A 14,998-nucleotide genomic window follows, 5' to 3' on the forward strand; every position below is an offset into this window, starting at 1 on the left:
GACATCAAGTCCTGGGGGTTGGCTCAAAGGTAGAGCATGTACCTTGCAAGCATGAACCCAAACACACCGTGAGTCACAGTGGCACTGCAGGGCCACAACTAAGGGTGTGATCTCCACGCACCAAGCCAGGTGTGTGCACAGCCCCAAACCCAAGATGTGACCCCCAACACAACAACAAAGAAGAGGAAAGGGAAGGAAAAAAACATCGCTGGGCATCAATGGCCAAGACCAAATCTTCCATGAAAACTATTTCCGGGGGCTGAAGAAGTAGTACATGAATGAAAGCACTTGCCTTGCTTGTGGCCAAGTCAGGTTTGGTTCCTGTACGATATGGTACCATATGGACCCCCTGAGCACCCCCCCCCCCCCCATGTGCCCTGGAGGTCCCTCAGCACCACATCCTTGGGCCTGGTTGGCTGAGAATTATCAGGAGCGCCCTTCCCTCCTCCTCCTATTTGGGAGATCACCGATTATTTTCTGTTAAATAATTTGGTTAGGGGCTGGTGGTTCCTGATGCTGCGGATCCTGAGCCCCACCTCATTGTCCTTGACCCAGGCTTAGAGTCATCATCATGTAGCCACAATGGCCCCAGCTTCCTCTGAGCCCTGCTGGGGAAAATTAGCAAGTCCCAGGATTAATCCAGCTAACACAGATGTTTTCTACAAGTTGGAGATGAAAACCTGCACCTGTACGCTCATAACACCCAGAAGAGCTCATTTAAGTGACTCTGGGACTTCTTCCTCCATTCTGGGTCGTTTGACAACTTCCCATTCATTCTCAACACTTGTATTCTGGAACTATCCTTTCAAACTAGGCGTCAGTTAAAAAGAGGAAAAGAGCAAAGAAAAAGAGGTCAAAAGCTCTCCCTTTGGAATCCGTTGTCTGCTTTCAACTCCTGGACAGAAAGGCGGGAAGAGTCTGTTCATTCCTTGTTGCCATAGTGTGATTGGAATCCACAGAGCTTTCAGATCTAAACAGTTGCTCTTGGCCATCATCAAAGATGACACCGCTGAAGCGCTTATTGAAAAATATACTTTGGGGAAACTCCAACAAGAAGGAGGTCGTTTTGTTGGTTCACTAGAATTTCTCCATGTTCCTCTTCTGGCCGAGACTTGTCCAGGGACCAACAAAGCAAACCGGACAGGATGAGGGCTTGATCGATTCAGGACCTCACCTACCTACACTCGAGACCAAAGTCAGCTTAATGAGATTGTTCTGAGTCAACTGAGCCCAGGAAAACCTCTACCAACAGGATGGATAAACCATAAGGTGCTATTTGCTTTAGAAAAGAGCTGCTTCCCAGAGAAGTCCTTTAAATAACAAAGCTCCCTTAGTACACTTAAAAATAAGATTCCACTATATTAAACCTCATCTTTCAGGAACTGCTGGAGAGGAGAGTCCGGTACACAAGGACTTCCTGTTTTGCTGGGAAATGTCTTCAATAATACTATTTGAACACCTCCAACACAATAAATCATTACCAACATTTTATCATAATTATAGGGAATGCAATTTGAGGTCAGAGCAGAGCAAAACAGTAAATCAGTTTGTTCAGGTCATGTAGAATTAAAAAAAGGTTTCTTAGGGCTGGAGAGATAATATGGGGAGTAATTGTACACAGCTGACACAGGTTTGATCCCCAGAGCCCCACCAGGAGTGATCCTTGAGTACAGAGGCAGGAATAAGCCCTGAGCACCACCATGTGTGGCCCCAACACCAATAAAAATTTAAAGTAAAATTAATCAATTTCTTTACACTTTAGGCCACACCCGGTGGTGCTTAGGCCTCATTCCTGGTTCTGCACTCAAAAATCTCTCCTTGTGGGTTCAGGCAACCACATGGGGTGCCAGGGATGAACTGGGTGGGCTGCTTATAAAGCAAATGCCCTACTCACTGTATTATCGTTCCAACCCAGTTTAAAAAAATGTTTTAAGGGCACGAACATATGAGAAACAAACATCTAACACTTTCAAATAATTATGAACTACTTGTAGTCTGAAATTCAAAGTATGAATAAGTTTTAACAGAGCTAGATGTAACAGGTTTGTTCTTAGGTGGAAAATCACTTAATAAGTTGATTGTGCTTATTAATCTTTAAAAGATGGGGCTAGTGCAAAATTCTACGAGAAGAGGTAGTGGGACTAGCTAATTCACTGGACCCTTCCTTCAAATCAGTTTCTGGGGCTGGAAAGACGCCGCGAAGCACAAGAGTGCACGAATGCTTCACGTGGGGAACCAGTCTCATCCCCAGGATGCAGGACCTCTGAGCATCTGAAAGAAGGGGAGCCCCCTCCCTCCCGCACTAAGCACAGAGCCCGGAGTAAACCCGAAGCGCCTCTGAGTGTGGCCCTGAAAAACAAAACCAACGATCTTGCAAAGGGTCGCAGCGGACCACTAAGAGAACCCAAGTCTTTGGAAGCGAGGCGACGTCGCAGGGACGCCCGGCCGGTTTGTTTGCGAGGCCGGTGCGCAGGAGGCGCTTCCCTTCCTCTCTGCCGGCGAGGTTTCGGGTAGAGGCCAGCAGCGGGCAGAGGGCAGCGCCTTCCCGAGCACCTTCTGCCCGTCTCCGACTGCACCCAGGACGGAGAAGGACTCTGGCGTTGCGGTCGCACATTTCGAGTTTTGGGTTTACCCCCAAACAAAACGGCCAAAACTCAGCCCAGCTACCGTTCACCCTAGACAGCCCCCTTGAGCACCATTTTCTCCCTTCCTCCCTTGATATTCGAACTTTTCCAAATTTTGGTTTTCTTTTGACCATCCAGGAGCCAGGGAAGGAAAAAAAACAAAAAGACAAAAAACTCCAGCTCAAGGGGCAGCAAAAGCTTCCGGAGGCCAGTCGGTGCGCGCCCAAGGACGACGGGCCCAGCGGGCGCGCCTGCAGGAGGGCCCGTGCCCTCCCTCACGCCTGGGCGCCGCGGGGACCCCATCGCCCCGGACGCGCCGGCAGCCCGTGCTCCCTGGGCAGCGCGCCTCCCCCGCCCCCATCAGTTCTCCTGGCTTCAGAGCCCCAGGTGGACCCCAGGGAGACCCCCTTGACCCCCAACAACCCCGCTCGAGGGCTCAGAGCGGCCGCCCCCTGAGCCACCCGCGCGCGCGCGTCCCAGCCGGGCTCCGTCCCCGACGCCCGGAGCATCCGCGCCCGCGCGTCTGGGCTGGGGCGCGGGCGATCGCGCGTGCGCGCGCGCGCGCGTGTGTTGGGCGTTTGGGGGGCGGAGGAGACCCCTCGGCCCGGAGCCCGCGAGCCCCCCGCCCCCACCCCTGGGCGGGGAGGCCCGGCCGGCGCGCGCGGCCCGCGCCCCCTCCAGGCCGGCGGGGGCAGCGCGGGAGGGAGGCCGGGCCCGCGCGCGCCCCCCGCGGCCAGGCCGCGCGCGGGCAGGAGGGAGCGGCCCGCCCCGCCCGGCCCCGCCCCCGCCCCGCCGGCCCCCGGGGCCGCCGCCGGCGCTGCCCGCGCCTCCGCGCCCGCCCCTGATTTCCTCGGCGCGGCGGCGGCGGGGACGGGCCGAGCCCCGCGCGCGCGGGTATTTATTTATTTCCGGGCCCGGCGCGCTTATAATGGAGCCGCTGTCAGCAGCCGCCGCCGCCGCGGTCCCTCCTCCTTTTTTCCCCGGCAGATCTTTGTCGTGTGGGAGGGCAGCGGGGATGGACTCGAGCCGGCCGAGCTCCTGCTAGAGCCGCCGCGCCGCGAGGAGGAGCCGCCGCCGCCGCCGCCGCCGCCGCCGCCCGCCCCAGGCCCCGCCGGCCCGGCCCGCGCGCCCCTCGCGCCCCCGGCCCGCGCCCGGCTCCCCCCGGCACAGTCCCCTCGCAGCGGCAGATGTGCGTGGGGGCGGCCCACGGCGGGGACTATGGTGAAATTCCCGGCGCTCACGCACTACTGGCCCCTGATCCGGTTCCTGGTGCCCCTGGGCATCACCAACATCGCCATCGACTTCGGGGAGCAGGTAAAGCCCCGGCCGCGCGCCCCGACCGCCCGCATCCTCCCTTCCACCCCCACCCCTCCGACCCTGCGAAGCGCAACCCCGGCCCGGGCACTGCCACCCTCCCCCCCCACACACACACAGATACACACGCCACCCCCCGAGAGTCGCTCGGGTTGCTTCGGCCCCAGACCGAGCCCGAGCGCCCCGAGGGGCACCCGCGGGCGCGGGGCTGGGGAGGGGGCAGTGCGCGCGCAGTCACCTGCTCCGAGGCGCTTCGGATTCCCGAGCCTTGGGTCGAGTCTGCGGTGGTGGTCCAGGATGACGTTCCGGCGCTTCCCTGCCCCCCCACCCCCATCCCCGGCTCCCCACCCCCCACCCCCAAAGATCTCTTTATCCAGACTTTCCCCCCCACGCGCTCGCTGGAGACCGGGGGTCCTGGACCGTGCAGCTTCGCCCACCGACGGGTGCACGGTGCACAGCGGGGCATTATGTAATTGGCGATTATGTAAACCTCAGATCTGTAACTAACATGTAGTTTCTACCGCTCACGTGCTGGGATTTAATTTATTTATCCGGGGCTGCTGCTGGTGGTAGTTGGTGATGGGAGGGGTGTGTGTGTGTGTGTGTGTGTGTGTGTGTGTGTGTGTGTGTGTGTGTTAGAACGTGGCCAAGTTGCTTTTCCAGACGCTTGGTCTTAATTAATTAATTAATTAATAATTCGGAAAGCCCAGGTATGAATTTAGGGGAGTCCCCGCGTGTGCTTCCCCTAAGCCAGCCCCGTTGGCCTTATCTCATTGGGGGGCGGGTGTGCTTCTCTCCAGCCCCTTGGACCACCCAAGGAGGGAGGGGGGAGGCACCTTATTGTTTTCTGCCGATTCGCCCGGTTGCTTTCTCCCTGGGCTCCTGGGCTCTTTCCTGGCGGCGTCTGGGCCGACGTCGCGCCGCCTCTGGGTTGGGGGGTGCGGGATGCGGGTGCTGTGAACCCGGGAGGGGGACTTGGGGGCTGGGGCCGGGTGAGGAGGGGATCTCCCGAGGACGCCAGCCCAGAGCCGCGCGGGGTGGCAGGTGCCCTCACCTGCCGGGTCGACTCTTATTTCTCTGCGTCCGGAGTCGCGACTCCCAGGGCTGTTCCTGTGGGAAACGCTTACGTCGCTTTTTAGGCCCTTTTGCTCCCAACCCAACCGCGGGTGCTGGGGAGGCGGCGCGAGGGCTGCGGAACGCGCCCGCCGAGGCTGGGAGTTCAGAACTTCGCCGGGCGACCGACTCCCTAGTTCCGTGACCCCAGCGCAGGGGGCCGGACGGGGCCTGTGGCTGGTCGGGGAGCGTCAGCAGCGTCGCCCAGCCTCTGCGGACCTTTGTCTAGGAAACTAATTTCCTTGGATGAAATGCTGTATCGCTGTATCGTTACTGTTGCCACTCGCTCCTCTCCAGGGACCCCTCCCGCCTCCCCAGCACCCCAGCCCCTCCCCGCCGCCGCCCCACCCCCTCCCGCCCTCTTGCATAATTAGGCCTGACTTGGGCCGTCCTAGAACCTGACCGGGTGTCAGACCCAGGTTACTACCTGGCACACTTTAGATGAGTAAAGTGCGTGGTGTGAACCTTTCTCCTATTTTAAGGTTTATCTTCTTGGCACTGAGCCAAAGGTTATCGGAAAGCCCAGCCTAGCACTGTGTGTGTGTGTGTGTGCGCGCGCGCCCGCGCTCTCACAAATTCTATCAGGATATTGAAGGAAATGAGAGTATTCTGGTTCATAATTAACTAACTGCATGACCTGAAGCTTACCACAGTATTACCACACATTTGCTTTTTATCTCATAAGAGCTTGATCTAATGAAGGGTTTGATTTTAGAGTTAGATCCCGGCATCCCATATGGTCCTCAAGCACCCCCAGGAGTGATTCCTGAGTGCAGAGCGCAGAGGAACCCCTGAGCATCGCTGGGCGTGGCCTAAAAATTCAAAAACAAAACATGGGGCTCTCTCTTGTGCTGGGGGGTGGGGGGGATATGGCTCAGTGGTGAAACGCTTGCTGTGTGTGTGTGTGTGTGTGTGTGTGTGTGTGTTGGCCTAGGATCTGATCATTCCTGCACTGGAAAAAAAAAACTCTCCTAAATGCCAGAGGCCTGTGGTTTGTAGTGATGGTTCTAAACTTGGAGACTGGGTTAGCCTCATTTGGTGCTGACAGAAGCGAAGCACTCTGGGCTGTCTTGTGACTTCTGCAAGTCGTACCAACAAGTGCTGTTGGAGGACCTTATCCTTCAGCACCAGTGTTTTCGTGGGGGCCCAGCTCTCCTTGGGATCCCTGTTTATCAGTTAAGGGTGAGAGAGAGAGGGAGGGAGAGAGAGAGCGGGGAGAGGGTTTCCCAAACTCGCTTTGCCTCTGGTCTCCGATGATAATTGTGCCCAGCGGTAGTGGGTGAGAGGCCTGTGAGTTCCTCTTACTGAGTTTTCAAGGTGAAGGGAGAGAATGGCAGTGGCCGGCCTGAGGCGGAGGTGTGGGAAGGAACAGGAGAGCGTTTCACTCCAGCTGCTTGGAGGCGCTGCCTGGGGAGGACGAGGAGAAGAGCCCGCTGCAGGAGGGGGCGGGGTGTGCGCTGTCTGCGAGCTGGCAGCCCTGGCGGGCCCTGCTGGCACTGGGCGCACGTGGGCCCATGCGGGTCTCTCCCCTCAGCTGCAGAGAGCAGGTGTTCTGTTCCGGCCTGCAGGAACCGTGATTCACAGCTCAGCGATTTCCTAATCCTCACGGGGAGGTGACGGGGGAGTCCAAAGGTCAGAGCCGGCCCTGCTTTGCATGCTTTGGCACAGTTGAAAAAAAAAAACCTTGGAGGGGGTGGGGAGGCTCCCCAGAGCGGTGATAATACACAGGGTCCGCACCTGCCTTGCCCCTGACCAACCCAGGTTCCATCCCGACATCCCGGATATGGATGGTCCCCCGAGCACTGCCAGGAGATTCCTCAGTGCAGAGCCAGGAGTAACCCCTGGGTGTAGTTCCCAAACCAAATAAATAAACCTCTTGGGTTTTTTTTTTTTTTTTTCAAATCCCAGACTTGACTTGTCAAGAAGAGAATGCTAGCAAGAGCATTAAAATTGTTCTCCGGCGAGGTTTTTCTCATAATGAAGAAACTTCTCTGTTTGGGGGCTTCTGGAGGGCTAGAATTTACATAGAGTTGTGGCTCTGTGTGTGAAACACCTCCCGCCAGCCCCGGAGACAGACAGGGTGGCGCATGTATGACAGCGTGAGCTGGGGGAGGGCCCGAGCAGCCTGGCATCATCCCTTTCTGAGCCTCCGGAGAATTCTCTCCCAGCAGAATCTGTTGTCTGTAGGGTTCCCTGTAATTTCCTAGCTCAGGCAGGGAGGAAACCCAAATATTACGGAGTATCTCTTCTGACAAGACTTGCACAAACTGTCACTTTTTTTTTTTTTTACTATGGGCGTGGCACTAATTTCAGGGGGTGGGGAAGGATTGTATTTTTGTTTATGTTTCTTGAGCCACAGCCAGTGGTGTGATAGGACAGGAAGAGGGGGGTGCTATTTCCAGCTGTCTGTTGGGGGGGGGGGGTCACTCCTAGTGGTGCTCAAGGGGCCTTGTGGTGCCGGGAATAGAACCCGAGACCTCTTACATACGAAGCATGTGCCTGACCTGCTGAGTTCTCACTCCTGCCCCAAGATGACATTTTAATTTTGTCTTTTTTTTTTTAAGTTTTTTGGGTTAAAAAAAGAAAAAATCTTGATGATGATGCTCAGGGCTTACTCCTGGGTCTGCACTCAGAAATTACTCCTGGCGGTGTTTGGGGGACCATAAAGGATGCTGGGAATCGAACCCAGGCCAGCTGCGTGCAAGGCAGATGCCCTACTCGCTGTGCTATCGCTCCAACCCCTAATTTTGTCTCTTTGATAGGAGGGCGGTGTTGAGCTATGCCAACAGCGTTCAGGGGCCGTTCTTGGCTCTTTGCTCGGGGGTGGGGGGGAATCCCTGGGAGTTACCCTGGGGCCATATGTGGTGTTGAGGGGTTAAAGCCAGGGCTGGACACATGCCAGGCAAGTAACCTTGCCCTTGCCTTTATTTTTTGTTTTTTTTTGGCTTTTTGGGTCACACCTGAGGATGCCCAGGCATTGCTCCTGGCTCTGCATTCAGGAATTACCTCCTGGCATTTACCCTTGCCTTACATCCTGTATTATCTCGCAAGCCCAGGACTGCATTTTTATCATGGAAAAGAAAAGCGGTGTGGATGAGAATGAATGGCCCATAGTTGAGTTATTTTGGTATCGGGCCATTCTCAGCTGTGCACTTGGAAAGGGCTGCCTTGTGGTGGTGGGGCTCAGACCCCAGACTCTCTCCCACAAGGCCTGTACTCTTTGAGCGATCTCTCAGAGAGAATTACCTGCTTTTCAAATAGGAAACACGGGGCCCAGGGAACAGCACAAGAGCGATCGGTTTGTGGGTGCACGTTTGGGTCGTTGCAGTGTCTGTGGAATCAGCACCTTCACCCCCAGTGTGTGCAGACTCGCTTCTCTTCCCGGAGCCCATGTTCCGGGGCTCAGACGCGGGCTGCATTGGAGGGAAGGATGAAAGGCCGAGGCGTGACCAGGCTTGCGCGCAGGATCCCAAGGGCAGGCGGGGAAGGAAGGGCAGCGCCCGGGGGCCAAGGCCTGCCTACCTGGCCGGCCGCCACCCAGCCTCTGCCAGTCTCGGCGCCACTAGAGTTCTTAGAAACTCACTCGTTGTTGTGGCTCACCGCGTCCCTGTGAGCCCCCGGCGGTCATGCTTGTGACTCCCGGGACAGCTGCTGCTGCAGGAAGGAAATTGCACCCGAGAAGATCATGCAAGAGGAGCCAGATGAGCCGGAGAATTGAGTCAACCCCGTCTGCTCACACACGGCTGGCATGGCTTTTGTCAGGGGGAGGGGGTGAACATAGAGGCAACCGCTGAAACTTCGCCCCGAAACCGCTCCGAACTCCCAAAGGAAAGAGTGCTGGGGTGTGATTTTTGGTTGCTTTGCTTTGAGGGGGTGAGGCTCCGGGCTTACTCCGGGTGGGACTGGAGGACCCTGTGTGTGATGCCAGGGATCGAACCCACGTGCAAGGCCAGCACCTTTCCTGCTGCATGTGACAGCTCCCCAGCCTCTGGGATGCATTTTGAACAGTGGGGGTCTTCTGTTCGTGTGTGTTTGTTTGTTTCTTGGGGAGCCACACCCAGCAGGAGTACACACTCCTGGCTTTGTGCTCAGGGATCACTCCTGACCAGACTCGGCATCCTATGGGGTGCCAGGGACCAACTATTTTGGGGACACACCCAGTGCTGCTCAGGGTTTAGCTTCTGGCTCTGAACTCAGGGATCACTCCTGGCTCTGCACTCAGGAATTACTCCTGGAGGTGCTTAGGGATTCCGGGGATCAAACTCAGGTTGGCTGCATGCAAGGCAAAGGCCCTCTCCACTGTGCTCTTGCTCCAGCCCCTAGTTGTGATTTTTGATTCTTGGTGTTTGATTCTGCGGGTGAGCTGGCAGTCCCGGGCTCTGAAGTTCCCTGTTGCTGTCCAGGCCAAGGTTTTGGGCTTTTCTCTCTGTCTTCCTTTTCACCATCTAAAGTTGCCATGAGTGTCTGTGTGTGCTCGGGAGAGGATGCGTTTTCTCTGACTGCCCTGGGCTTTGTGCCTGGTATCCTTTGGTGCCTGTTTCAGATTCTTCTTCCTCCAGAGAAAATGAGGTCATTCCTCTCGTGCAGTCTGTACCCAGTCAAGGACGTGCTGACCTCTGGAGTTCTGTTGAAGTTCTCCACCAGGCTTCCCGGTCCTTTTATTTTGGGGGGTGGTGGATGAGGGACACCCACGTCATGCTTGGGAGACCCCCAGGCCCTACTCAGCCCCCGGGTTAGACCCTCAGTGGAGGAGCCAGGCTGTGTCCGGCTTTTTGTGCTGTCCAGGCCCAGGGCCCTCGAGGGCTGCGTGACACCTGGGTTCCAAGTCGGTCCCAGCAACCGTGAAGGCTGCACAGAGCTGTCTCCTCGCCACCCCCCCAAGTTGATTCCCCTCTGCCACCATCCCCATGACCACCTCAATCAGCCGACCACCTCTGGCGCTACAGGATCTAATCCTGTGGTCGTGCGCCCAGTGTGGCTGATTGAGGTGGTTTGCTGACCTCAACGCTGCGCCTTCAGGTTCTCCATCCTCAGCCCTTCCCAAGATAACCAGATGCCTCCCCTTCAGGACCGCACCCCACGCTTTCGAGGAACGCAGCTAGTTCTTCATAAAAAGCTGCTTTTTTTTTACCCCATGGCAGGCTCAGTGGCTGATGTTCTGGGCCTGCTCACTCCCAGCTTGGTTGGGCCCCGAGGTGTGCTGAGATCGCTGGCCTTGACGACTCTCTTCCTGGTTTGGGCATCAGGATGGCAAACACACAGGGATGGGGGAAGATCATTCTCTCTGTGTCCTATTGGAGAAGGGATAATAAATAATCCCCATTAAGTGCCTAGCAGGCCCTTCTTCTTCTTTTTGTTTTCTTTTTGGGTCACACCCAGCGATGCTCAGGGGTTACTCCTGGCTCTGCACTCAGGAATCACTCCTAGCGGTGCTTGTGGGACCCTATGGGATGCTGGGAATTGAACCCGGGTTGGCCACATACAAAGCAAACGCCCTACCCACTGTGCTGTCACTCCAGCTAGCAGGCTCTTCTGCACTTCCACAAACTTAGTCTCATATTTTTTGCAGGTACCTGAGACTGGGTTGTACAAATACGGACCCCCGCATTGAGGCAGCATTCCGTGGATGGATACAGGCTACTCACAGTGGTGGACTTTTTTTTTCCTTTTCTTTTCTGGTCTTTGGACCACACCCAGTCATACTCTGGGGTCACTCCTGGAGGGGCTTGGGGGCTGTCTGTGGTGCCAGGGATGGACCCCGGGTCAGCCAGGTATGAGGCTGACCTCCCTGTTGTCCTCGCCCTTCCATGTACTTTCTGGGGAATTGAAGCTTGTCCTTGAAATCCCAAATCTTCAGTTCTCGGGTGTTTTCAGAGTGAGAATTATTGCTGGAACTTTATTGCACATTTCTCTAGCCACTTAAAAAAAAAACATGTGTAACATGCCATATCACTTTTTTGTACATGTCCATTCCTCTGGGGGTGTTCAAAAATCTTCACAAATATTTTTCAGTGCCAACCAGTCATTCATTTATATATAGATATGGCTGGTCCCTATTGAATGTGGACTTTGAGGTGGGGGTTGGGCCACACCCAACAATGCTCCAGTGATGCTCCCAGCTGGGTGCTCAGGGAACTGTGGAGCGCCAGGGATCAAACCCGAGTCTCGGGTGAAGTCCATGCTGCATCCAGTTGAGCTAAGTGTCCAGCCCAGCCCAGGTACTGACTTTCATTTATTTTTATTATTAGTAATTTTTTTGGGGGGGTCACACCTAGTGATGTTCAGGGGTTCCTCCTGGCTCTGCACTCAGGAATCACTCCTGGCGATGCTCAGGGGACCATATGGGATGCTAGGAATAGAATCCGGGTTGGCTGTGTGCAAGGCAAACACCCTACCCCCTGTACTATCACTCTGACCCCGGTACTGACTTTTAAATTTTCTAATCCGGAGGCATTACCTGGGAGTCTGGGAAACAAGAATTCAAATTTCATGGGGAAATGAGGATGGAATCCCTTCGGAGGCTGCCCGCGGAGGAGAGGCCCATAGGCTGCATGACACAGAGGCCCCGCGCCTCTGAGGGGTGTGTGTGTTCCAGAAGGAATCCAGAGTCCTGTCAGCTCAGTGACCTTTGAACAAAGGAAGTAGCCCCTTGATCCCTGACTGAGTGGACCCTCCTTCAGAAAACTGACTTGAGGCCCTTTGGCGTGCAGCCATCAGGGTGATCGCAAGGTGCGTTCGGCAGTGCACGAGAGCCAGCTCCATGGTTATGGTTGTGTGTGTGTGTGTGTGTGTGTGTGTGTCTGTGTTGGGGACGGGGCTCCTCCTTCCTCCTCTCTCGATGCCCTGCGAGTGGACTGCACCCCATCTGCAAGAGATGGGGCAGTTGCAGCCGAGAACAGCAATCCAGCCTCATGGAGCCGTCCCAGCCCTCCCCAGTGGGGTTCGCTTTTGCCCTTTCCGTGACTCGGGGAATCTGCTCCCTCAGCGAAATGCCCCTCCAGCCCCCGAGAACATGGCACTTCAGTGAGCGGTTATCTCTGCCAGCCAGAAATCCCCCGTAATCCCACTTGCTGGGTCCCCGAGGTGATTCCTTGGATGCTTTCCAGGTCCTTCCGTAACTTGATGGTGTGTCAGGGACAAGGGGGTACTTTGTTTGCTGAGACAAGAGTTCTCCAAGCTGGTTCCAGAAGGGGCTTGTTGTCCAAGGGAGAGTGGGCCTGGGGGCATGGGGACGGGTGGGCAGGTAGCCTCATTTAGGTTTTAGGTAAGCTCATGGGTCCTAGCTGGCTTTTAGATTTGTGGTTGTTTGGTCTGCGAATGCATGAGGCCCGCCGTGAGCAGGTAGCCCCCTACTCACCTGACCTGCCATCACTCAGGAGGTTGTGCTTGTGGCTCCTGGTCCTCCCTCCCACTTCTGGGGCCTTGTGCATCTTCATCCCCCTGGAGGGAGCCCCCAGCTGGTGCAGGGTTGGCGGGCAGGAACCTTTGGCTGTACCTGGAGGGAAATGAGAAACTCCCGAGGGAGTTCAGGAAAGGGCAGCGGTGACTGAAAGGTGGTGTCCGCTTCTGGAACCTTCAGTTGGAAATAAATGGCCGGAGTTGAGGGTGAACCAGATGTCCCTGAGAGGCCCAGGGAGGACTCCTGGTGGTTTGGGGGTGGTGGTGGCAGGGGACACTATGGGTTTAGTGGCCCTGTGTGTCTCCCGGCAGGAACAGCTATAGCCACGTGGGCCCGCGGTCTTCACTGAATCCAGTGCGCCTCCGAATCCTTGCTCTGTGTTTGTTTGCTTCTGCTTTGGGGGTGGGGGGGGGAGGGCCATACCTTTTGGTGCTCAGGGGCTCAATGATCCCCTGGGGACAACGCCTTGCTAGGATCGAGCCCAGGTGCTCCAGATGGGGAGCCATCTCTCAGTGCTCCCAGCTCTGCTTTAATAAACCAGATCCTTAGGGATCTAGGCTGGTACCTGCCTCCCTGGATGCCTGCATCCCTGGATGTCGTTTTCTCATCTCCCCTTTGGCTGGGGTGTGGCTGCTTGATGTGTGCATGGACCTGGAGCTCCTGCTTCAGAAACCCCCAGGGGGCCTGGGGGGTCCTCCTGCATCTTAAGAGCTGGGCAGTAGTAGTGTGTGAGGAATCCAAAATAGCTCTACAAAAAGCGGGGAAAACACACACACACACACACACACACACACACACGCACGCAAGCACGCACACATACACACATGCACGCGGAGTCCTGACAAGTGAGCATTAAAGGGTTTGGCAGGGAATTCGTCACAGCTGGAACGCGGAGGCCGCCCACGGCGTGTGGCCTGGACCTGACAGTTTGAGACGCGGAGGAGAGCAACAAGGAACTGGTATTAATGAGTGGGAAGGACGCTCACCCCCCTCACCCCCCCTCACCCCCCAGCAAGTCCCCCTTGCAGCCAGTGTGGTCCAGAGTCAAGGTGGCAGGGCTTCTCACCTCCCTGTGCTCCCGAAAACCATCCCAGAGTCCCAGATGTTTTTGCAGGGTAGGGAGGGGGAAGGGTTCTCCTGCTTGCCCCACCCTGTTGAGGACCCGCCTTGTGTCACCTGTGGCCCTGCTCTTCTCCTACGCAGAGGCAACACCCGCCTCTCCCTAGGCGGCTGCAGCCTGGGCAGTTCCTGTCATTCCCAGGCTGGTCCAGACAAACCAGTGTTTCTGCGTGGAAGCCGGGTGTGGGTCTGATATCCGAGGCCCAGGGACGGGCCCTGAGCAAGTAGAGACAGGGGCTACAGGGAGGAGAGCCTGGTCACCTCCCGTGCTGGTCTGCAGTTCCAATAAGGAGTCTCTGAGGCCTCACTTGCCATGTCTTTCAATGGAGAGGCCTGGAGAACAGTTTTCCTTTAAGACTCAAGCTCTGGGGGCTTGAGAGATGCTGTAGCAGGCACCTGCCCAGCACCTCGGATGGTCCCCCCAGCCCAGCCAGGAGAGATCCCTGAGCACAGAGCCCGGAGTCAGCCCAGAGCACCGCTGGGTGTAGGATCTCTAAACCAGAACAGCAGACAGACCAACTGAAGAGCAGGGCCAGGGAAACCTCTGCTTCTGAAGAGCGGGTTAGACCCCTGCGATGCAGGGGAGTGACCCTGGGGATTTGTCCCTGCCTGAGAGCCCCGGCTGTGACTCTGTGTAGAGTGTCCACCTTATCCACGTGAGGTCAGAGTCCCAGCAGTGACCCCTATTGCCAAGTATGATCCCCCCAGCATTGCCGGGCAGGGAGGGCTGCCAAGGGTGACCCTTCCCAGCACACCACAGCTAAGTGTGTGAGCACTGTGACCAGGTCATTTTGCACCCCCCACACACATATGCATACACACATGAACATATGCATATATGCACGCACATTTTGCACACACATGCACACATGTACGCACATGCATACATGCACACATACACCTGCACACGCACATATATGAGCACACACATGCACACACACACACACATGCACACGCACAGTCATCCACACACACCAAGAGCAAGCTGTGATTCCCAGAGAGAGAGGCCTGAACCCGGACCCGCACATCCTGCCTCAGTAGTGTCTGCCTGTGACTATCCCACTCCCCACAGGCCCTGGTCCCCAACCCAGAGGCAGCCCCTGTCCTGCAGGGTGGGGAATTGGGAGCCTTTCGAAGCCCTCATGGTAGCTGAGGTGTGCTGTGCTCTCCCACTGCGAAAGACTGCTGTGTGCCTGAGGGGCGCCGCGGCAGGGATGGACTTTTGTCTCTCTGCATTAAGGTGACTTCTTATCTTCGTTTGCTAGGCGTGGTATTGATCGTTATTGGAAAGGCATCCATCCTTCAGGTATCACGGGCTGAGCGTTTTGATTCAGAGATGCCTCGATGTCAAATGTCTGCTGTTAGAGTCCACCCAGTTACAAACTGGTTGGGCATGCGGTGGGCTGTCTCCCAAGCGCGAAATACACAG

At 56.4% G+C, this 14,998-nt stretch overlaps 1 protein-coding gene across 2 annotated transcripts in view; it reads left to right on the forward strand.

The window, feature by feature from the left end:
- The first annotated feature begins 3,771 nt into the window (after positions 1-3,771).
- ANKH (ANKH inorganic pyrophosphate transport regulator) overlaps positions 3,772-14,998 on the forward strand; it is a 326,406-nt gene continuing 315,179 nt past the window's right edge. For both annotated transcript variants that reach the window (XM_056109063.1, XM_056109062.1), the window contains exon 1: positions 3,772-3,938. In XM_056109063.1, coding sequence (XP_055965038.1) covers positions 3,843-3,938 — 96 coding nt within the window. In that variant the 5' untranslated portion in view covers positions 3,772-3,842. The remainder of the gene's footprint in view (positions 3,939-14,998) is intronic.

The sequence above is a fragment of the Sorex fumeus genome, unplaced genomic scaffold (assembly GCF_029834395.1).
Source record: "Sorex fumeus unplaced genomic scaffold, SorFum_2.1 ptg000264l, whole genome shotgun sequence".
Lineage (NCBI taxonomy): Eukaryota > Metazoa > Chordata > Mammalia > Eulipotyphla > Soricidae > Sorex > Sorex fumeus.